Source organism: Saimiri boliviensis, chromosome 12 (assembly GCF_048565385.1).
Source record: "Saimiri boliviensis isolate mSaiBol1 chromosome 12, mSaiBol1.pri, whole genome shotgun sequence".
Classification (NCBI taxonomy): Eukaryota; Metazoa; Chordata; class Mammalia; order Primates; family Cebidae; genus Saimiri; species Saimiri boliviensis.
The window spans coordinates 84771055-84795748 of NC_133460.1; the positions used below are offsets into that span (position 1 = coordinate 84771055).

The 24694-nt window shown below is 39.3% G+C and overlaps 1 protein-coding gene across 2 annotated transcripts in view; it reads right to left on the minus strand.

The window, feature by feature from the left end:
- Window positions 1-2497: 2497 nt before the first annotated feature.
- Window positions 2498-24694, minus strand: part of CHUK (component of inhibitor of nuclear factor kappa B kinase complex) — a 42579-nt gene continuing 20382 nt past the window's right edge. The window contains exons 10-21 of one of the 2 annotated variants that reach the window (XM_010333190.3): window positions 22163-22357; window positions 19884-19986; window positions 15655-15778; window positions 15104-15255; window positions 12747-12808; window positions 11657-11766; window positions 10985-11034; window positions 8622-8718; window positions 8181-8328; window positions 7497-7630; window positions 5057-5159; window positions 2498-3846 (exon numbers count right to left, since the gene is read on the minus strand). In XM_010333190.3, coding sequence (XP_010331492.1) covers window positions 3817-3846; window positions 5057-5159; window positions 7497-7630; window positions 8181-8328; window positions 8622-8718; window positions 10985-11034; window positions 11657-11766; window positions 12747-12808; window positions 15104-15255; window positions 15655-15778; window positions 19884-19986; window positions 22163-22357 — 1308 coding nt within the window. In that variant the 3' untranslated portion in view covers window positions 2498-3816. Of the gene's footprint in view, window positions 3847-5056; window positions 5160-6670; window positions 6897-7496; window positions 7631-8180; window positions 8329-8621; window positions 8719-10984; window positions 11035-11656; window positions 11767-12746; window positions 12809-15103; window positions 15256-15654; window positions 15779-19883; window positions 19987-22162; window positions 22358-24694 lie in introns of those variants that run through there. The other variant, XR_012512916.1, reaches the window with a different exon arrangement.

Below are 24694 nucleotides of genomic sequence, written 5' to 3' on the forward strand. Positions count from 1 at the left end.
TTTCCGACAAGGGACTGGTCGGTTTGTTCTTGTGCAGAGAACCCACTCGCTCATTCTCAAGCGGTAGCTGTTCGGTTTATTTATCCTTTTGCGGTATATGCGGAGCCCCACTGCGTGGCACGCACGTGCTTCCGGCCAGATCCTGCACTTCAGAAGCAATCAAACTTGTTGCAAGTAAAGTGCTGTGAAAGTTAGGAAGAGAAGGATGTTAACTATAAATGCATCATTCTCTCGCTTGTGTTCCTATTATGTGCTAGAATTCTGGTCCAGTGAGGGCTTTATGAAGGCCATCCAGGCAATAGAAACAGAATTGCTAAGCACATGGGGTGGGAAGCGGAGGACCGTCCTCCAGCGAGACCAAAGTAAGTACTTCAGTTTCCTTGAAGTCTTGTGTGATGGAAAGGAGTGCTATGGTAGCCGTCACTACATATTCTTCGTTCGTTTTACATTCTAAGTCATGTGCACATATTGCCAAAAATAAAAAAGGCAAGGAAACAGGTATAGGTGGAAGATAGATGAATACAAGAGAAATTAAGGGCATTAATGGTGTAAGCCTTGAAAGGCTAAAGGTGGAACCATAACTGGACAATGTAGACTAGGGTTGGAAAGTCCTCTAACCCAACGGACGGGTGGGTTTGTGTGGGGGCGGGGGCGGGGGGTTGGGGGAGAAGCGTTTCGGGATGAAACTGTTCCACTTCAGAACATCAGGCATTAGTTAAGATTCTCACAGGGAGACTGCAACCCTCGCGTGCGCAGTTCACAATAGGGTTCGCGCTTTTATGAGAATCTGATGCCATGGGCTAATCTGACAGCAGGCAGAGTTCAAGGCGATAATGCTCGCTCGACAGCTGCTCACCTCTTGCTGTCTGGCTAGGTTCCACTGTATGGTACTGGTCCCGCGGCCCAGGGCTTGGGAACCCCTGCACTCTTGCGTAGGGATGGGAAAGCAGTGCTTTAGGGCCAATGAATCTACAAAGCGGCTGAAAGTGGAGACAGACCATTGGCAAGGGAGCCAAGTGGTTAGGAAACTGCAGGCCTACGGTTACTTAATAGTGGAAATGAGAAGAGGTAAAGAGAAATCAATTGGTCTTCATTAAAGCAAGTCTTCCCAGACCACTCTACCCACACCCTTCAATAAGTACACTTACCTGTCTCATTCATTTGATTTTTATTACCTAGGAATGTCTGGGACCTTATTTGTTCCAGATGAATGGTATTTGCAGAGCTTAGCTATTTTAACTTCCAAAAAGCAAAAAGAATGGAAAATAATTTGCTTTTTACCCTGTTTTCTGTAGACATTCTCTTAGTTTTTCATAATACTGCTTAAAGAATGAAATGTATACAATTCACAACTGCCATTCCCCTCTGAAAAGTTGTTACCCAACAAAGAATAGTGGTCCAACTCACGCATCAAAAGCAAGTTTGGGGATCCCATTATGATAGTCTGTTCTGACTCACACCATCTGCCCAAATTATATAGATCAGGCTGCCCTGACATAACGCCAGCCACACACTATCAGCAGCCCCCATCCTATAGCAAATCCTTTACCAATATTAAAATATTTAGAAAATGCATGACCACTTCATTACAAAGGCATGATTTATTATGTGAAAAAAAAAAGAAAATGCATGACCATTGAAAAAAATCCTTAATAATTGCAATGCTTAGGTGGCTTGTAACGTTTAGACACCCAGATGAGCACTTTTACTGTACTGCCTATGTTGTTTCTGATCTTGCCATCTAGCTTAATATCCTCCAAGTAACAGGTATCCAATAAGCGTTTATTATTAGCATCTTCTAAAACTAGGGAAACAAGAGACACTGCCTATTACAACAGGTGACGAACAGTGGTATCTGACAACTAAAAAATTTGTTTGACTAGGAAAATGATACCACTAGCAAAAATGGGGATGGTGAGACTGTGACATCAGTTTATAGGGCAAGATACGAGCATGTTTTTTAGATGTAGATAGTGGTGACAGGACATCTCAGAGGAAAACACTATTAAAAAAGTTGCCCAAGGGCCGGGCGCGGTGGCTCAAGCCTGTGATCCCAGCACTTTGGGAGGCCGAGGCGGGTGGATCACGAGGTCAAGAGATCGAGACCATCCTGGTCAACAAGGTGAAACCCCGTCTCTACTAAAAAAAATACAAAAAATTAGCTGGGCATGGTGGCACGTGCCTGTAATCCCAGCTACTCAGGAGGCTGAGGCAGGAGAATTGCTTGAACCCAGAAGGCGGAGGTTGTGGTGAGCCGAGATCGCGCCATTGCACTCCAGCCTGGGTAACAAGAGCGAAACTCCGTCTCAAAAAAAAAAAAAAAAAAAAAAAAAAAAAAGTTGCCCAGTACTGCCTTTACCGTAAGTCTTGTTATTCCTAAGGAAGGTACGGTTATTCTGTGCTCTAATTCCGCTTTATGGAACCTTCATATTTTCCTAAGCCATATTCAACTGTTTTATTATAATCTGATTTTTATAAGGAATAGAGATTCAAAAAGTAATTTAAAAACCATTTAATACACAAAGTGGTGAGAAACTGTTAGAATATAAAAGCATTTCACATTTTTTGAGACAAATAATATCTTCTAAATTACTTGGATGATAGAGGTCCACAGTCCTTGATCTGAAACCCTTGGGGCAAGATTTCAGAATTATGAAGTTTTAGATTTTAGAAAGGTAATTTTGTGCGTATACCATACTACATCAACCAGCCCTCATCAGAGACTGGCAGCACACTCCCCCACAAATCATCAAGCAGCAAAAACACATTTCCAACATGTATAGCAACAACTTCCATACATTTGGGGACAGTGAACAAGTGAAAAGTCATTCTGTTAACTAAATGGGATAAAAAGATTCAAGGTCAGTTCAGAGTAGATTGCAAGAAAATGAGTTTTGTCACCAAGCTTATGGAAACCTTGTTTTCAGAGCTTTTTGGATTTTGGAATTACAATTACAGATAAAGGAGTGCAGACCTTTGTAAATTTGTATAACAAGACATGAAAGATTGTTTAAACAAAACTCATTTTTACAAATGAAAAAGCATGTAGCTTTCGAATACATTATAAATTAACAGGCATCTTCTCTTTGATATTATTAAATGTACATCTTAAATACATATACACATAACAACATGATTTATGAAAGCCAACTAACATTAGGAGCAGATACACACTCCCTTCGGTGAGAAGGGGATACTGTTAAATTTTCTGTAGAATTTAAAATGATTACACCAACTCCTTATGATGCCAGGAAGAGCACCTGTTGAGTGCAACACAAGGAGGTGGAATTTATTCTTCAAGAAATGTAACTTTACTTGTGAGCAGCCTTTTTAGAAAAAACATAGACAACTTTTATTTAAAATGCCTATTAGTTGAAGTTTTCTTCTCTGTGTACAAAATTACATTTGGCCTTACGCCCAAAAGTTAAATGTGTACAAAATTACGTATGGCCTTACGCCCAAAAGTTAAAAGTTAAAACTAATACATAGAAGGCATTTTTACAGTTAAATAAGTCATGTTTTAACCAAGATTAAAGACAATGTGTCATGATGATGCTCCTGAATAGCTGTGGTAGTAAAACAAGTCTACTGATTTTTTAAAAAATAAATTCCTATCTGTTTAGAGGCTTAAATTACTCAAAAATGTTCTAGTTGTAAAATCATGTTCTTCTGATCATAGTAGAAATGTAGTTTCTGTTCAAAGCCATTTCTTCCTTTGACTGATGTCTGAAGAATGGTTTCATGCAGGAAAAACACATTTCCAACATGTATTAATGACAACTTCCATAGGTTTGGGGACAGTGAAGAAGTGACAAGTCATTCTGTTAACCAACTCCAATCAAGACTCTAAAACCAGGCAGGAAAAAGTTACACTTAGATGTTGTACTACACTTAGATAAGTGATAAGTATATAGGTGTTCATTTTTGCAAGTTTTCTGTATGTTTGGACATTTTATAATCAAAAATTGAAAAATCATTTCATTTACACCTTATTTCCTAATTTAAGAAAACATTTCAGTTTTTTTCATAAATATTTGAAGCAAACAATAATTTTTTTTTTTTTTTTTTAAAGAGAGCAAGGTCTTGCTATATTGCCAAGCTGGAGTGCAGTGGCTATTCACAAGTCCAATTATAATGCACTACAGCCTTGAATTCCTGGGCTCATGCAATCCTTCTGTCTCAGTTTCCCTAGTAACTAGGACTACAGATGCATGTCACCATGCCTGGCCATCATTATTCTGTTTTTTTGAGACAGGGTCTTACTCTGTCACCAAGGCTGGAGCGCAGCCTGAAACTCTTGGACTCAAGTGATCCTCTGCCTCAGCCTCCCAAGTAGCTGGGACCACAGGTATGTGCCACCATACCTGACCAATTTTTATATTTTTTTGTAAAGACAGGGTTTCGCCACGTTGGCCAGGCTCGTCTCAGATTCCTGGGCTCAAGCAATCCACCTGCCTTGGCCTCCCAAAGTGCTAGGATTACAGGCATGAGCCACCATGCCTGGCCACTGCTATTTTTCTTAATGAAAGAGGAAATATACAGAACTGACATTAAGACTAAATGCAGCAAAAATTGATTCAGTAAACATTTTATTGTAATTTCTCCAAGTTTTAACAAATCAGTGGTTCACAGTAACCAAATCTTAATATACACTTTTATTATTACCACTATATTAACATAATTTATTTTCTATTTGGGAGGTACCATATCTGAATTAAAGTACAAGTCCCATCTTAATGGAGAAAATTGATTGCTGAAGCAAAAAAGTGCAGTACAAACCATTCAATTTCAGTGGTTACATTGTGAAGAAAGCTTACCATTCATTTAATTTGACCAAAAATGCTATTATGGAAGATAACTGATGACATAATTCTAGTATATCCCTGAGTAACAGCAGATAGGGATTTAAGGTTGAGGATATTCTTCAAATGCTCTTTCCTCTGAGTTCTTCTATTTCCTACATGCATCCCAAATGCCAGTACAGCTAAGCAAGGAAAGTTAAACCTTTTGCACCCAACATAGCTAAAATAGGCACCCATATCCGCACAAAACTTACCATCATACTACTGCCTTGTTCTTCCTCATTTGCCTCATGAATAATAGTGCTTAACAGGTCAAGGCAGTTCAAATTTTCTTCTATCATTTGTGCTGAAGTCTCCCTGTGAGATGAAAGAACAGCCTTTTCAAATTCAGCAAGAGCATATGAATTTCCTCTACTTTCTAGTCTTCTAGGTCAGCATGATCACTACCCTTCCTGAATCTAAGACCCCAATGCAGTTGACTCCTGTAGTCTTTAGTTTCCTCATCCCTCCCTACAGAGGCAGAATCCTGTTTACACCAAGCTGCTGCCTCTGCCTCCACCTAACTCTAATGATAGGAAATCCACAATAACTCCAATATGACTTTCCTCTGAAACGTAAGAGGCACTTATGTACAACTTGTTTTTCCCCTAAAAATGTTAACTAAGGAGGAGAAAAATCCTTGTGGCAAAGACAGATGAAATACCTCTTTTTGTTTCTAAATATTTCTCTTTCCTTAAAAGTAGTAAAAACACCAGCATGCTTACTTCACAGACACAAATGTAGGGGAAAAGAGGAAAAAAGTACAATCTGTTCTGTAGAGATCACAGAAAGTGAAAAACTCACTGGACACTACAGATGATAGCAATGAAACAAAACAAGCAAGCTGATTCCTGAGGACAGCAAAAGAAAATAGTGTGGCGGGGGAGCTACCCAGAACCAAATGAGTGTCCCCAGAAGTTCCTATTTGAAGACAATCCTGATTCTGGTTTCTACCTTCATGCTTTTCTCTTCCATATGGCCTCTATCTTCTCCCCTTGCCAACCCTCAATACCCTAAGAGTCCGTTTTAGGCCATGGATGATAGCCACTATTAGCTTAGAATGAAATTCTGATTCAGCTCTTATCCAACAGATGGAAAAATTGTGGTCAAACAGTTCCCAATCCTTGGTAGTTAGGTACCACAGGCACATTATGATTGAAATCAATTTTCCTTTACAGTGTATTCCAACCAGATGTGGTGGCTCACGCCTGTAATCCCAACACTTTGGGAGGCCGAAGTGGGTAGATTACTTGAGGTCAGGATTTCAAGACCAGCCTGGCCAACACGGTGAAACCCCGTCTTTACCAAAATACAAAAATTAGCCGGGTATGGTGGCACACACCTGTAATCCCAGCTACTCGGGAAGCTGAGTCAGGAGAATTGCTTGAACCTGGGAGGCGGAGGTTGCAATGAGCCAAGACTGCGCCACTGCACTCTAGCCTGGGTGACAGAGCAAAACTCCATCTCAAAAAATAAAAATAAAATAAAATATAACGTATCCCTTCTAGAAAAATACATTGAAAATATCTGTCAGATATACTTTTCTGACAGACTGTCAGAAAACACCTCAAATTGGAAATTACCTGTATTATGGTGACATCTGCAAACATTAGCATCCACTAAAAAACCTAAATGCCTTTAATAAAGGCAAAAAAGTAAGTAAAATATTAAATTTTACTTCCTTCAACTCTGATTACTGGAATATTTTATAAAGTCTGTGTATTCAATTTATAGCCTATACTACAGTTGTAGATGTACTGCATTGGGCCACATGTATAATGACCCCAAGATATACCCTGGAACTTGCTTTCTTTAAAAAAATAAAATACCTGATATCAGCTTGCCTTCCTGCCATGTGCTTTTCTCTCATAAAAGCAGAGTACAGAATGTGCAACTCCTGAGCAGTGATGTAACATGGCTGCACTTCTGCAAAACTAATTATGGGCAGAGCTTCCAGGAAATGCTGGTGCTGTAGAGGCCTCCATGAGTTGTGAGAAAAGCGACAATACACAAGCTAGCAAAGAGTCACTGGCTTTGGATACGGCACATCTTATGCTGAGAAAATAACAGAAATGGATAGTCATTCAGCTTTTAGCAAAAGAGTAGGAATTAATAAAATATAGGGCTTGGAATTTGAGTTCTTACTTGTAAAACTGATTTAAAGCACTGAAAGAAAGTCTTATGTTAGAAATACAAAGTTATAAAATAGAACTAAAAAATTTATTAGAAGAGTAATATGATAAATGATATTTGCAAAATGATAAATGCAAAATGATAGCATACTTTCTCATAGAGATAAATGTTAATGAAGAAGTGAAGTTTGAGTAAAAGAAAGTAATAAGCCAGTAAGAGAAAGGACTTAGAACTTGGATTCAGCTAATAATAAGCAACATTTGCAGAACATTTAATTCACAAGCACTTTATATACATTATTATCTAATCGAATTTCTACAGCAGTTCTATGAGACATTCCTGTTTTATAGGTGAGGAAACATGACATCAAAAAAGTCACGTTAAGTTGCCTAAGATTATTAGAGACGGATAGTCAAGACTCAACCCTGGTCTGAACACACAAAGACTACTTTAACAACTATTGCCTCATTCCTATACACTGCTATGAAAACACAGCTATCTATTGTTACAAAGTGAACCCACCCATCTTGAGGAGTTACCACACATGACAAAGAATGATTATGTTCTGTTGAAGTTGGGGGCAGCCATGCTGATGTCTGAGGGGTTACTGCACCTTCTAGACTGGATCCCACAAGGGACCGGGCAGAACTCTGTGTCTGAAGGAGAAGAAAAAAAAACATCAAAAGATTACAGACAGGCATCTCTGTTGGTTCACACTATTTCTTACCATATTCCTAAGGCTTACATTTCCATTACTATATAACGCACAACCAGAGTATTTCAGTACAAAACTATTCCCACCTTTACAGACCATTGGTAACCTCTCGTTGGCCCCTTTCTTCATTGACTAAAACCAAATGCATCCACTCTTCTTATACCATTTTAGTTGAAGAAAAGAAAAAAACCCAGTTGAATAAATGGTCAGTTTCATTATCTGGTCAGGTACATCTATCCGCAAGTTGAGTTGGAATACCACAGTGGTCAAGGGCAAAGAGCATAACAACAGAGAAACTGGAAAGGAGAGATGATAATGGAAGTCCTGCATCTCAACTGCTAGTTTGGACACCAAGCAAGGAACATGGACTTCATCCCAACACAAAATACACATGTCTTCAAGAGGGCCCACCTCATACTGATAAAAAATCCCCTTTGCAGAGGCAATAGCAACTGAATGTCACATTAAATAATTCATTAATAAATACTTACACAGGCAATTTTAAGGAGATGCCATATTTCTTTCTGCCTTTTTCCCTGCATGAACATAACAGTATTGTCAGCTTCTTTGATGTTACTGAGGGCCACTTCCACCTTAGGGAGTAGATCAATAATCTTCTGCTTACAGCCCAACAACTTGCTGAAGAGATTAAATCAGTGTCAGATACTTACACATTTCCCATGGTTGTATGCCATGTTCCCAAAACCCAGCTGAGGAAGTGAACCACAATCAGCATCAGATTTAACAACTGACCTCCAAAGTACTGCATACAAAAGGACATATAAATGCACATAGCTATGACCAAGCTACCCAAGGTACTCTCAGAATTCTTCCTGGGTAAGTATACTTTACCAAATAGGGCTTTTGTACTTTGAAAGGAACAAGGTAAACATATCCTGGTTTTTCAGTAGGAAATGAAGCAATTTTCCTACCTCAAATGACCAAAGAGCTCCTTGAGCACACGGTCCTGACTCTGCACAGTGTGCACAATGATTTTCACCATCTCTGTACTGTCACTGTAGGAGTGATCTATAAAAGACATCAGTCAGTGGATATAACCTTTCTTCTGTAACATATCCGTCTCCAAACAAAAAATTCCTCAAAAACCCATGAAACTGTGAAACTAATTTTAATAAACATCTCCATTTAAATTAAAAATTGGGTTAAGATATTTAAAGATTACCTGTAAATAAATTCTAGTCATATATAAAAAATAACATTTGTATGTGTATAACGTATATACAAATTTATCAGTAAGAGACCTTAGTTGCCTGTGCTTAAGAAGAATAGTCTTGGCTGTCCTTAACCCATACTAACCCAAGCCCCAGACACAAATGCAGCCTCTGGCCAAGAGAACAATTTTTCTTGGATGACTGACCACATATTTACAAACAGTAGGACAATTCATCAAACTTTCATTGCCTAAAGAAAGGAGGCCCTTGAACTAGGTTGCTTGGAATTTCATGTTTATCCATCTGTTTACAGCCCATAAAAACTTTGAAAAAAATTCACTGAAACCAAATCTGATACACCAGTAAAGGGACCTGTAGACATCTTGAAAGTTCCATTTGAGGGCAGTATGAAATCTTAAAGCCACTGGCAGCAGACAGATACCCTCAAATGGGATAACCGTTGGTCACAGTGAGTTCTACAGTTTATAATATCATTAATTGTTATATTTGATCATAATTTTCCCATTTAATCCTCACAGCAGTCCTGTGAGAAGGCTACTTTTGTTACCCCCATTTTACCGAAAAGGAAATGATGAAAGGAACATCAAAGGAGGTTTTAAAAAGTTGTGTCCTTTGTTATCACTCCAGAGACCTCCCCCATAACCCAACTTTATTCCCCACACATCGCTGTTGTCTCACCAACAATCAAATGAAAGGCTCCAAAAAGGTTCTTCTCCAAACATAATTTCTTCCTAAATACCATGGACCAAGCCCAAGAGCTTTCTCATATAACTAGCTCTTTTAGATAAAAGACAAAGCCCTCAGAACTTTAGCCTTCTCCAACACAGAGGATGAAGAAAGTTGGTTTTTACCATTTTCAGTTGAACAAGAGATACAAGCCAACTCTAAGCTAGAAAAGACAACAAGGCCACAATTCAAGTGTGATTATATAATAGGCCCCAATGACAGAGACACAATCTTGTTACAACCAGTTTGTCACTCAAGGTGATACTCAAAGCTACCTGAATAGCAAATTTATTTTTGAGCTTCATACCTCAACGTTTTAAAAAATATACCTAAACAAATGCTATCATTGTGTATCTGCAGTATCTGATTCATTAGCCAGAAGACTGGGAGTCTGATTTTTTTTTTTTTTTTTTTTTGAGATGGAGTCTAACTCTGTCTCCTAACTCTGTCTCCCAGGCTGGATTGCAGTGGCACAATCTTGGCTGACTACAACTTCTGCCTTCCTGGTTCAAGTGATTCTCCTGCCTCAGCCTCCAGAGTAGCTGGGATTACAGGCCTGCGCCACCACGCCTGGCTAATTTTTGTATTTTTAGTAGAGACAGGGTTTCGCCATATTGGCAAGTTTGGTCTCAAACTCCTGCCCTCAAGTGATACACCCGCCTCAGCCTCCCAAAGTGCTGGGATTACAGGTGCCTGTAATCACCATGCCTGGCTGAGAAATACTGATTAAAGAAAAAGAATTGGACTTGTTCTATTTGAAATCTTAGATTTTAATATTTTACTCTAGCTACAACAACTTCTATCACTTAAATCACTATTTTGTTTACATCTTCAACTTTTATATCCTCTTCTTCCAGCAGCAAAATCCTAACCTTGGATTAATCCAACCATCTGCTTATTTTTGTATTTTTAGTAGAGATGGGGTTTCACTGTGTTGGCCAAGCTGCTCTCAAATTCCTGACCTCAAAGTGATCTGCCCACCAGGGCCTCCCAAAATGCTGGGATTACAGGCGTGAGCCACCACAAGTGGCCCAATCTGTCTAATCTTAAGCAACACTTGTTTTTCCCATCTTTCTAAACATTTTCTTGCTGCTGCTTTCTCTTCAAGTTCCTTTTTTCTATATTCCATTCTTTCTTTTCACTTCCCCTTCTAAAATTTTTCTACCTCACTTTCTCTGTAACTTTATCTTTCTAATCTCCTAGGTTCTCACAAACTTAAAGCTTATTATACCATGTCTCAATGGCAGTACCTAAACTGGAATTTATTCTGCAGCTTTAAGAAAAATTTTAACTTAAAAATTTAAAATCCCCCACACTTGTTAGGCTAGTGATAGTTACCTAAAATGCCTTCAAGCACTGTGACAGAAGTGTCTTACCTGAAGGTCTGTGTTTTAACTGCTTATATAGATCAATGGCTCGCTGTTCCCTATAAAAGAGAAAACATTCTCTGATATGTGAAGGTAATTTAATGACTTCAGTAATCTACAACTTGAAACGATATTATTTTATTTGAATAATGAACCCATTTTAAAGCAAGTTCAAACTGCCAATGAGTATTTCACAGAACATTTTATTGAGTAATAAGAACTATACAAGTTCTTAAAATGCCATGAGGACATCTCTGCACCAGAGACACTTAAACAGACAAAAATTAAGGCCTAAAATCTAAAGTTTTTAATCCAGACACTTTAATTCAGAAAAAATCTGAAGTTTTAGGGCATTTGAGAGTCAATACCTTGGACCAGAGGTACAGTAAGTAGGGAAACAGCTTGTAACTTAGTTATACTTGGAAAATTCTTAACACTTTTATGAAATAAATGCTATTATTAAAAACCAAAAAAGGCCAACCCAAAGAGTTATTTCCAAAGTTTCGTTTCCTGTGACTAAGGTAAAGCTTTCATTTAAAATATAATGCCAATATATTTGGGAAAGAAAAACTATAGAAAAGAACCACATAGAGGTTTAATTTCCCTGATGTAAGCAGAAAGAACAATCTGCTATAGAATACTACAGATGTCACAAGACCAACAACACGAGTGCATCCTTACAGAGATTCCATCAAGTCTCCCTGACGTCTTCCATAGGGGCTCTTCTGCAGCTCCATGATTTCAGCATGCAAAGACATGATCTGATCCTCCAGGTATCCAATGACACCAACCTGCAATATGATCCAAACACAAAGGAAATGAAAGGCTTACGACTACATCACAGGAAATAAAATTCACATCTTAAGGATACAGAATGAGTTGCTGCTTCGATTTCCCACCCCTGAATACCACGGGTATCCCAGGGTATCCCACATCCTCAAGGTAAGTACTGATATTAAGGAGTCAAGTACTTAATGGGCCATGGACAAATGTACAGGATAAGGGGAAAAAATCTGCCACCTAGAGAATGATCTATACCTAGGAACACCATATAATTTATTGTCCAAACCGGCATAATTTTGAGAGTGAAAGGGAATACTACTGATAATTATGGCAAGATATTAGGTATAAACTGGGACTGTTCCAGGTAAACCAGGATATACAGCTATCCTATCTAAACCAATCACAAAAATAATAGTGACAACTACCATTACTGACTCCCATTTAATCTTCATAACCCTACTAGAAAAAAAAAATTGTCCCTATAATATGGAAACTAGCTGGATGTCGTGGCTCACGCCTATAATCCCAGCTCTGTGGGAGGCTGAGGTGGGAGGATTGCTTAAGCCCAGGAGTTTGAGACCAGCCTGGGCAACATAGTGAGACACCATCTCTACAAAAATGTAAAAACCAGGCATGGTGGTGCACCTCTTGTCCCAGCTACACAGGAGGCTAAGATGGGAGGATTGCTTGAGCCTCAGAAGGCTGCAGTGAGCTTTGATCATGCCACTGCTCTCCAACCTGGGCAACAGAGTGAGACCCTGTCTCAAAAAATAAATAAAAGAAACCAAAGCTCAGTGAGGCACTAATTTTCCCAAAGCCCTTGTTTTTATCACTATATCTCCCTCTTTATATACAAAGCATCTAGTAGTATTTTGTCTGTATTTCAGGAATGACATGAAACATGCTCTTTATATACCAAAACCAAAGACAGTTTCTAATGGAGACATCAAGAATTAATAAGTATACAGAGTGAGGTCAATGATTTTACCTCAGCATAGTGGATGGCCTTTTCTTCCATTTCTTTCCACGCTTTTAGCATTTTTTCTGAAGCTAAAAGAAAAGTCTAAATTGGTTATCTCAGAAATAGCCATGTCTTTAATTACTGGCATGCTAGCCTCCTTGCCATATCAACATCAAAGATGTGTTATGAGTTGAATTGTGCCCCCCCACCAAAAGATATATATAAGTCCTAACCCCCAATACCTCAGAATGTGACCTTATTTGGAAATAAGGTTGTTAAGTAATCAGATAAACTGATATTCATACTGGAATGGGCTGGGCCCTTAACCCAGTATGACTAGTGTCTTTAGAAGAGACACAGGATACAGATACACGAGGAGAATGCTACGTGACAATGGAGACAAATTGAGGTGCTGCAACTGTAAGCCAAGGAATGCCAGTGATGGCTGGCAGACCATTAAAACGCTAGAAAGAAGCAAAGAAAGATGCTTCTCTACAGATTTCAGTGGAAACGTGGCCCTGCCAACACCTTGATTTTGGACTTTTAGCCTCCAGGGCTGTGAGACATCAGTAAGCTTCTATTGTTTAAGCCACCCAGTTTATGGGATTTTTGTTATGGAAGCCTTAGGAAATGAATACAGACGATTGTTTTCTTTAAAAATATATATATATCTGCGTGCAGATATAGGTAGAGGAAAAAACAAAAAAAAAAAATTTTTTTTTGAGGCAGGGTCTCACTCTGTTACCCAGGCTAGAGTGCAGTGGCGTGATCTCAGCTCACTGCAACCTCTATCTCCAGGGCTCAAGCAATCCTCCCACCTCAGCCTCCTGAGTACCTGAGGCATGTACCACCATGCCCAGCTAATTTTTGTATTTTTTGTAGACAGGATTCTACCATGTTGCCCAGGTTAGCCCTGACTGAGCTCAAGGGATCCACCTGCTTCAGCCTCCCAAAGTGCTGGGATTACAGGTGTGAGTCACCACAACTGGGCAGAAAATAATTTTAATACATGAATGTGATTTTTTAAAATTAAACACTATAAAAGGATATAAACAGAAAAGACTCTTCCTCCCCTCTACCCTCCACCTCAAGGGACCTTACTATGATTATTTGTTACATAAATACCTACCCTACTCCCTCACAAGTGAGAACACCTGTATACTCTTTACTTTTTCCCACAATTTAAAACTTTGCTGCCAACTAAAGACCCAGGTGAACTTTTAATAAAAGCACATACAGATCTACCACATTTTTCTTTAACAATTGTATAATATGCCTTTGACAAGTCAAAGATATTTTAATGAAACAATTATAATGTTCTGTTACCAGAATCAATAATATGCAAATAGAAATAAAATATCAATAATATTAATAAAACCAGTTCTGGAGAGTAAATTTATTCACCCAACTGGACACTATTGACTATTTATTTTGAGATACACATACCTTGCTCAAGACAACTGTACAACAGTATTTGTTTCCCAAAAAGGATTTGTTTTATAAAAGAAAACAGAAATGCTGGTAGTGACTCCTTCAATTTACTCATATTTTAGCCACCCCCCCTTTTTTTTTTTTTTTTACATTTCCTTAGTACATCTGAAGGAAATAAGCTTGGAGTCAAATATTGAAAATTTGGAGACTGTGTACACTAAAAATAGTAGGACTCCACAGTAGATGGTTTGAAAAAAAAAAAACAGTCTTAGAATAATTGTGTCATTATTTACAGAAAGGTAAGTAGACTCCCCTGGTTGTCTTAGTCCATTTGGGCTACTGTAACAAAATACCATAGACTTAGTGCCATACAAACAACAGAAATTTATTTCTCATAGTTCTGGAGGCAAGTCCAAGAACAAAGGTAGATCTGGTATCTGGTGAGGGCCTGCTTTCTGGTTCCTACAGGACCATCTTCTTGCTCTGTCCTCACATGCAGAAGGGGTGAGGGATCTCATTCAGGCCTCTTTTATAAGAGCATTAATCCCAAACATAAAGGCTCTGCTTTCAAGACCTAATCACTGCCCAAAGGCTCCACCTACCAACACCTTCACCTTCAGAGTCAGAATTTCAACATATGTATTTTGGGGGGACACAAACATTTAGTCCATAGCACTGGCTGAGAAGTCCAGATTTTGTATTTATTTTTAAATTTGGTTTGAAATTCAAGATTATTGAATCACTTCTGTATTTTTTGGAGCTAAGTAATTTTAGCCCATTGTGAAACTAAATTGCTCAACTAAGCAAATTTTTAAAAAGAGGTAATGTAAGTTGTCCATTCTCTTGTTCTAATGTGAAGGTAAGTAAAACAACTGGCTGAGTTAAGAAGGCAAAACAACAGATGGCTTCAAGAAACAAGATACTCCTTTCAAATACATTATCCAGACACTTACATATCCCATAGGTCATCTGCTCACTATATCTTTCCAAGTCAAGCTGAATGCTTTTGTGAAAAAACTCCAATTTAGCTTTCAGTTGTTGTGATGCTGAGATTAAAGTGTTCTTCATTTTTGTTAAGTTAGCATTATATCTAAGAAGACTTAACCTAAACCATAACAAAAAAGAAAAAAGATATTGTCAGCATTCAGAAACATTGAACAATAATTTTAAAACATAAAGTGCCACAAAGCCTAAGTTTCTATTAACAATCTATGAGAAATAGCTGATCTCAGAATCTGATTTCTAAAGACTTCCTGCCTATAATATTCTGTGATAAACAATCTTTTTATACTAGGACCATGGGAACTATTACCCTCAAGCTATTACAATAGAATGGTCTCAGACCATTAGTAAGACTTCTACAAGTTTAATCAGGACATTACACTTCAAACTGGCCCAATATGTTACTATTACATGAAATATTGATTAGTGAAAACCGGCAAGATTAATTCTTGAGCATATAATGTGCATTGCATTGTGCTTAAAAACAACAGAATCCACTTACATTGCTGCTCTTTGTCCCTGAAAAAGCCTGCTGTAGTCTTCTTTTAGTCCAGACACATAGTGCACAGCTTCAGCCCATACTTTACGCAGCTGTATAATTGGAAGCTGTATTTTGCTGTCCCGTACTATATACAAGAAGATGAAAAAAAGGGCAAGGGAGTTAATTACTTTTGAGGATTTTAGAGTTGATATATAATTCTCTGAGATTTACTGTCCACACAAATAGCATTCCCATAGATGCTAGAAACTGATGCTAAAAGAATCACTTGTTTCCATTTAATTCAGTTCAATATACATTTACAGAGCACCTGCAAGATATTATGCCCTGCTACAGATACAAGGGGAAAAATAATGAATGACATAATCACTACCCTCACAGAGCTTGAGATTATTCCTTTATCTGTCTTATTTGCTTGCTTTTCTGCAACCTGGAATACTCTTTCTTTCTGCTAAACCAAATTCTTTCTTTCAAGATCTAAATCAAGTCCAATCTCTTCTGGGTCTTTCCTACCTCTGAATAATAAATTTCACATCCTGGACCACCAATCCAGCTTTAAGAATACACACAAGAACCAAGTGTGATGGCTCACACCTGTAATCCCAGCACTTTGGGAGGCCAAGGCAGGCAGATCCCTTGAGGTCAGGAGTTCAAGACCAGCCTGGCCAATAAAGTGAAAACTCATCTTTACTAACAATATAAAAATAAGCTGGGTGTGGGTGATGTGTACCTACAGTCCCAGCTACTCAGGAGGCTGAGGCAAGAGAATCGCTTGAACCCGGGAAGTGGATGTTACAGTGAGCCGAGATCACACCACTGCACTCCAGCCTGGGCAAGAGAGAGGGACTTTGTCTCATCAAAATGAAAAAAGAAAAAGAAAAGACAGGGTAAATGGCAGTTTAATAAAATATGCCTTCTTCAATGCCAGACTTTAAAAAATTATCTATTTATGATTTTATCTTACCCATTTTTTGGTAAAGGAATGCTACTTTTCTAAAACCGTATGTTAAGTTCAATGAAATTCTACTTTAACATGGAATTCTCCAATATTGAAATAGATTCATACTGTTAAGGCAGCAAGTATAGTCTCTGTTGCTCTTTTCTAATAAAAACTTCAGAGCCGGGCGCGGTGGCTCAAGCCTGTAATCCCAGCACTTTGGGAGGCCGAGGCGGGTGGATCACAAGGTCGAGAGTTCGAGACCATCCTGGTCGACATGGTGAAACCCCGTCTCTACTAAAAATACAAAAAATCAGCTGGGCATGGTGGCGTGTGCCTGTAATCCCAGCTACTCAGGAGGCTGAGGCAGGAGAATTGCCTGAACCCAGGAGGCGGAGGTTGCAGTCAGCCGAGATCGCGCCATTGCACTCCAGCCTGGACAACAAGAGCGAAACTCCGTCTCAAAACAAAAAAAAAAAAAAAAAAAAAAAAAAACAAAAAACTTCAGAGAAAGCTTAGGCAAAACTTGCTAAACTAGTGTTCCTACTGAGAAAGCACGTCATCTGAAGCAGGCTTTAAAAAAATAAAGCTATACAAATGGAAAAGTATTTGCCTCCCTTAATAATTATTAATAGCCTCCATCAATCTTTCTCCACCTGTGGCTTCCTACAATAAACCAAAAAAAAAAAAGCAAACCCCGCCTCTACTAAAAATACAAAAAGTATCTAGGTGTGGTGGCACGTGCCTGTAACAAAACAAAACAAAAACAACCCATTGATGGGGGCATGTAAGAGAAGTACAGGAGCCAACTGAAAGAGCTCCAAATGGCCAAAGCTGGAACAATTTGAGCAACAGAATAAGCTGGTATTGTATTATAACATAAAGCACACACAAAAAAAATCCATGAGTTTATACTAATATAAATGACTGAAATTTATAAATGTTAAAAGACAAATGTCCTATGCAGAAGAGTTCCAAATAAATTACATAGATACTCTATCCTAAAGGAAGGGAACATAACTCCTCCCCTTTTTTTGAGACAGGGCTTCACTCTGTCACCCCAGCAGGAATGTAGTGGTGCAATCTCGGTTCACTTCTATCTTCTGTGACCTTCCTCTCAAAAACCCATTGTCTCAGTCTAATCATGCAAAAAAAAAAAAGGACAGGCCCGGCATGGTGGCTCATGCCTGTAATCCCAGCACTTTGGGAAGCCAAGCCGGGCGGTTCACCTGAGGTCAGAAGTTTGAGACCAGCCTTGCCAACATGGCGAAACCCCGTCTCTACTAAAAATATAAAAAGTTATCTGGGTGTGGTGGCACGGGCCTGTAATCCCAGCTACTTGGGAGACTGAAGCAGGAGAATCACTTGAACCCAGGAGGTGGAGGTTGTAGTGAGCCAAGATTGCACCATTGCACTCCAACCTGGCCAACAAGAGCAAAACTCTGTCTCAAAAAAAAAAAAAAGTTTCAGCAGAGGGGCATCTTACAAAATAGTATTCCTCAGAATTGTCAAGGTCATCAAAAACAAGAACTACTTGAAGCCTGAGAAAATGTCACAGCAAAGAGGAGCCTCAAGAGACATGACAACTAAATGTAATGTGGTATCCTAGATGAGATCTAAGAACAGGAAAAGGATATTAGGTAAAAATGAAAGAAATGTGAATGAGGTATGGGCTTCAATTAGTAATATATGGGTTTATTAAATGTAACAAATGCATCATACTAATGTAAAATAGTTTTTTTTTTCTTTTTAATGTTTTTTAATATTTTATTTTTTTGAGAAAAGGTCTCACTCTGTTGCCTAGGCTGAAGTGCAGTGGTGTGATATTGGCTCACTGCAACCTCCACCTTCCAGGTAAAACGTTCCCAACAGGAGAAACTACATGCATGAGTAAGGGGAGTCATATGAGAACTCTGTAGTATCTGCCCAATTTTCTGGCAAATCTAAAACCATTCTTTACAAAAAAAAAAAAAGTCCACTAGTAAAATAAGTCTAGGGCACTGAAAAGAAACATGAGGGAACTTTCTGAGGTGAAGAAAATGTTCTATATCATTACTATGGTGTGGACTACAAAAGTATATGTATTTGTCAAAAGTTATCAAACTGTATGATCTGTTTATTTCACTCTATGTAAACTGCCTCAATTTTTAAAAAAAGTTTAAAAGAAAACTAATAAAAAGGTTTTTTTAAAAAGTAAGATTATGTAGCCCGGGCATGGTGGCTCACCCCTGCAATCCCAGCACTCTGGGAGGCCGAGGAAGGCGGAACACAAGGTCAAGAGTTTGAGACCAGCCTGGCCAACATAGTGAAACCCTGTCTCTACTAAAAATACAAAAAGTTAGCCAGGTATGGTGGTGAGTGCCTATAATCCCAGCTATTCCGGAGAACTGCTTGAACCCAGGAGGCGGAGGTTGCAGTGAACCAAGATTGCACCACTGCACTACAGCTCAGGCAAGTGTGAGACTCCGTCTAAAAAAAAAAAAGGTAAGATTACCTATATTTTAGCCCCTCTGTTCAATTTTGTTCTTGATTTTACAATTTTGTGCTTTATTTTATTTAGGTAGACATAGTGATGAGACACTTAACTTGTTCAAAAGAAAAGAATAATTTTCACAGGATAAATTAAAACATTTGAACATCAAGCAGTATTCACAGGGAAAAATGAAATAAATACCTGAACATGCTTAGACAATGAAGAGACAATTAAAAAGTAGATCTGGGATGGGCACAGTGGCTCACACCTGTAATTCCAGTGCTTTGGCAGGCTGAGGAGGTGCGGATCACAAGGTCAGGAGTTTGAGATCAGCCTGGCCAATATGGTGAAACTCTGTCTCTACTAAAACTACAAAATTTAGCCAGGCACAGTGGCAGGTGCTTGCAACCTCAGCTACTTGGGAGGCTGAGGCAGGAGAATCGCTTGAATCCAGGTGGCAGAGTGTAGTGAGCTGAGATTGTGCCACTGCACTTCAGTGTGGACAACACAGGGAGACACTCATCTCAAAAAAAAAAAAAGTAGGTTTAACCAATAGTGAAGTTTCATTCTCCTGTGAGAGCCCTATCCTCAAGAAAGTAAATCTTCTCCTAAATGAATAATTTGATGGAGATTTAGTATCTATCTTTTCACCTCCCTAACTATATAATCCATTTTTCAGAATTCTTATGTAACTCCATATAGAAACTTCAAGTATGAGATACAGAACACAACTCCAAAATGACCATTTCTACTAATCATGCTGTGAGTCAAAGTTATATTAATTCAGGTTTAAAGTTCAACTGCTAAATGGACTGGACTTACCAATATAATTTACACATTCAGATAAACTTCTGGAAGCAAATGGCCCTTCATATACAGTTTTACTTTTATCAAACAAATAAACCATATAACTATCACAGCCTCTCTGAAAAAGAAACAAACAATTAAAATCTTCCTCAAGGATCTTTGAAAATCCTAGGTTCTCTAAATACTTATACACCAGATTTCCTACCTCGAAATGCAAATGAACAAAGTCAGTGTGTATTAGCATACCTCTTACAGAAAACAGAGTCTAAACTTTTGATGAGGAAAAAGAACCAAACTTTTTGTATGGCCTAAAGTGAAAAACAATCACCCAAACCAAAAGAACAAATGCAAAAAGGTATATACACATACAGTGAAAATACTATTCAGTAATCAAAAGGAATGAAGTACTGGTACATGCTACAACATGCATGAACTTCAAAAATATAATGCCAAATAAAACAAGTCAGACATGAGACTATATATAATTCCATTTATATGAAATGTTCAGAAAAGGCAAACTTGTAGAGATAGAAAATAGATCCTGGTTGCCTGGAGTAGGCAGAATGGAGATTAACAGTTAACAGACTGTTAATGGAAATGTTTTTAAGCTGATTTATAGTGATAGCTGCACAACTTGGTAAAATGTACTTTAAAAAAAATCGCTGCAATTGAGCAAGTCAGTGACAAGTTAATAAAAAAGAAATAAAAATCACTATCTTGTACACCTTAAATGGGAACTAACATGATACTTAAAATATGCCTCAATAACACCATAAAAAGAAAAATAAGGAAAAAAGTCATGACCGCAGTCATATTTTACCAGTCATTTACCCTCTGCAGGACCTATGAGACTGCTGGTCTCACAGTAGTTTCAGAATAACGGGCTTCAAATACAAAAAGAAATAAAAACTTTTTTTTTTTTTTTTTGAGACAGGGTCTTGCTCTGTCATCCAGGTTGGAGAGTAGTGGTGTGATCATGGCTCAATGCAGCCTCAACCTCCCTGGGCTCAAGTGATTCTCCCACCTCAGCCTCCTAAGTAGCTAGGATTACAGGGGGGGCCACCACGCCCGGCTAATTTTTGTAGTTTTTGTAGAGACAGGACTTCACTATGCTGCTGAGGCAGGTCTCAAACTCTTGAACTCAAGCAATCCACCCACCTTGGCTTCTCAAAGTGCTGGGATTATAGGCCTGTGACACCGTACCAAGCCAAGAAGGCATATTAAGTGGGAGTGTGGCAGGCTTCCATAACAACTGTTTCAGCACTGAGTAGTGAAGTTAAATATTAAAAGCTGAAAAAGCAGTGGGCGTCGTGGCTCACGTCTGTAATCTCAGCACTTCAGGAGGCAGAGGCGGGCAGATTGCCTGAGGTCAGAAGTTTGAGATGAGCCTGGTCAACATGGTGAAACTCCTATCTCTACTAAAAATTCAAATAATTAGTTGAGTGTGGTGGCAGGTACCTGTAATCCCAGCTACTTGGGAGGCTGAGACAGGGAGAATCGCTTGAACCCGAGAAGCAGAGGTTGCAGTGAGCCGAGATTGTGCCATCACACTCCAGCCTCAGCAACAGAGTGAGATTCCATCTCAAAAAAAAAAAAAGCTGAAAGAGCCAGTGCTCTTACACAAAGGCTTGAATGTAACGAAAGCCACCAAGAGTTCTGCCCAGGCTTTCCTCGGCCTAAAAGCAAAATAACAAAGGAATTCTTAATGGGACCTGTTTAAGATTAAACAAGTTTCACTGGGGGGCTGAAGAAGCTCCCCAGGGCTCCACAGACAAGTATACTGGGGGTCTAAAGGAACTCCTCAAAGCTCTGTGATTTAGCAGGAGACAAGACAAGGGTAATCATCCCAGCACTTGGACCCATTTAGAGTAAGTAAATTTACTGAGGCTCCAGAGGGAGATCTTCAAGATTCAGACCTTAGTTACAGATTAAAAGAAGTTAATCACATGTCTTCTGATGAATGCATACTTACATGTAGACATATAGCTTAGAAGGTATATAGGCTCTGGAAAAAACTTTGTAATTCTGAGTTGGTCTGGCAATAATTTCCAGGCCTTCTCCCTGTAACTGGTTACAGAAATAAAAACTCTCACCTCTCCCAGTTCATCTATATCCCGTTATTGGGCAGCAAAAACAAACAGCCTGACCCTCAGTTTGGTCTAAGAGTCAGGAGTAGGACAAAACCAAAACAAAATGTGCCCCCTTAAGGAATTCCAAGTATGCCCAAAAATTGCAGGGCATGCAATCCCTCTAGATTTCTTACACTCCAGGTATATTATAATTAATTCTCTTACAACTCCATCTAGAACACATTGAGAGGCTGGTTTCCGAGGATCCAGAGAAATTCCTGTCTCTGAAAGAAGCTCTTGAGAACCAGTATTTATTCCAGTTTCACGCTCAATACGAGACTGTAGTGAATGAAGACTTTCATCAGGTGGTAACAGAAAAGAAATTATCTTTGCAGAAGTCATATTTAGGATGTGTACTATCTGTATAAATAAGAAAAAAAGATAAATTTATTGATCATTTGCTACATAAAAGAGTCACTGCCAGATACTGAGGGGACTATGAGCAAAAGGCATTATTTCTACACTAAACAAGGTTCACTCATTCTCCAAAGTGAGATATCTTTCTGTAATTATAAAATGACATTCTGAAAACCAAACAATTTCCTTTTCTACAATAAATGTTCCAATAATAAAATTTCAAAGTTATAGGGATGCATAAAATTAGGAAATAAAAATCACACTTTAAAGAACAACACTTACTTATTTTGAAAAAACATTATCATAGACCTAAAAGAAAACATTCCAATTCATAAAAGTGCCTAACAGAAGACAATCACAGGGGTAAACCACTTTCACATAACATCCCCACTAATTAGATCTTTTAATCTCCATTTTAACAGAGAAAGAAACCAGAGTTCTAAGTTAAATAACTTGTTAGGGATTACACAGCTGGTAGAGCTTGGATCTAAACTCTTTTTGTGTCTGACTACTTCATGCTACCTTAAAAAAATCATCTGAGCTGGGCGTAGTGGCTCATACCTGTAATCCCAGCACTTTGGGAGGCCAAGGCAGCTGAATCACGAGGTCAAGAGATCGAGACCATCCTGGTCAACATGGCAAAACCCCGTCTCTACTAATAATACAAAAAATTAGCTGGGCATGGTGGCGCATGCCTGTAATCCCAGCTACTCAGGAGGCTGAGGCAGGAGAATTGCCTGAACCCAGGAGGCGAAGGTTGCGGTGAGCCGAGATGGCACCATTGCACTCCAGCCTAGGTAACAAGAGCGAAACTCCGTCTCAAAAAATATATAAATAAAAATAAAAAAATCATGTGATGAAAGAACTAGGTATCTCTTTAAACACGGAAAAGCATGGTTATGCGTGGTCAGTTGCCTTTTTATAAGGCAACTTAATCCCAGAGCAGCAACTTGCCTAAGGGCCCAAAGTCAGGTAAGAAGTTTTTTTTTTTTTTTTTTTTTTTTTTTGAGGCAGAGTTTCGCTCTTGTTACCCAGGCTGGAGTGCAATGGCGAGATCTCGGCTCACCGCAACCTCCGCTTCCTGGGTTCAGGCAATTCTCCTGCCTCAGCCTCCTGAGTAGCTGGGATTACAGGCACGCGCCACCATGCCCAGCTAATTTTTTTTTGTATTTTTAGTAGAGACGGGGTTTCACCATGTTGACCAGGATGGTCTCGATCTCTTGACCTCATGATCCACCCGCCTCGGCCTCCCAAAGTGCTGGGATTACAGGCTTGAGCCACCGCGCCCGGCATAGGTAAGAAGTTTTATCACTCTCACCTAACGCCCAGTTAAAAGTAACCTCATACAGGCCAAGTGACTGTGAGGCTGAGTCAGGTGGGGCTCTGCCCAGGTAAGCGCAGAGAGCCACAGAGTTGGATGTCAGTCTTTTGAAAATAACATGACTTTAAATTCTCTTCCTTCCAATGTCTTTAGAAAAGTCATACAAGGCCAGGCGCAGTGGCTCACACCTGTAATCCCAGCACTTAGGGAGGCCGAGGCAGGTGGATCACCTGAGGTTGGGAGTACAAGACCAGCCTGACAAATATGTATCTACTAAAAATACAAAATTAGGGCCGGGTGCAGTGGCTCACGTCTATAATCCCAGCACTTTGGGAGGCTGAGGCGGGTGGATCACGAGGTCAAGAGATCAAGACCATCCTGGTCAACATGGTAAAACCCCGCCTCTACTAAAAATACAAAAATTTGCTGGGCATGGTGGCGCGTGCCTGTAATCCCAGCTACTCGGGAGACTGGGGCAGGAGAATTGCTTGAACCCAGGAGACGGACGTTGCAGTGAGCCGAGATCCTGCCATTGCATTCCAGCCTGGGTAACAAGAGCGAAACTCCATCTCAAAAAAAAAAAATTAATTAAATAAAATAATACAATATTAGGTGGGTGTGGTGGCACATGCCTGTAATTCCAGCTACTCCGGAGGCTGAGGCAGGAGAATCGCTTGAACCAGGGAGGTGGTGGTTGCAGTGAGCCAAGATCACGCCATCGCACGCCAGCCTGGGAAACTCCATCTCAAAAATTAAAAAAAAAAATTTATCCTGGCTGGGCCTGATGGCCCACGCCTGTAATCCCAACACTTTGGGAGGCTGAGGTGGGTGGATCACGAGGTCAGAGGTCAAGATCAGCCTGGCCAAGATAGTTAAACCCCATCTCTACCAAAAACACGAATATTAGCTGGGTGTGGTGGTGGCCGCCTGTAATCCCAACTACCTGGGAGGCTGAGGCAGAGAACTGCTTAAACCCTGGAGGCGGAGGTTGCAGTGAGCCAAGATTGTGCCACTGCATA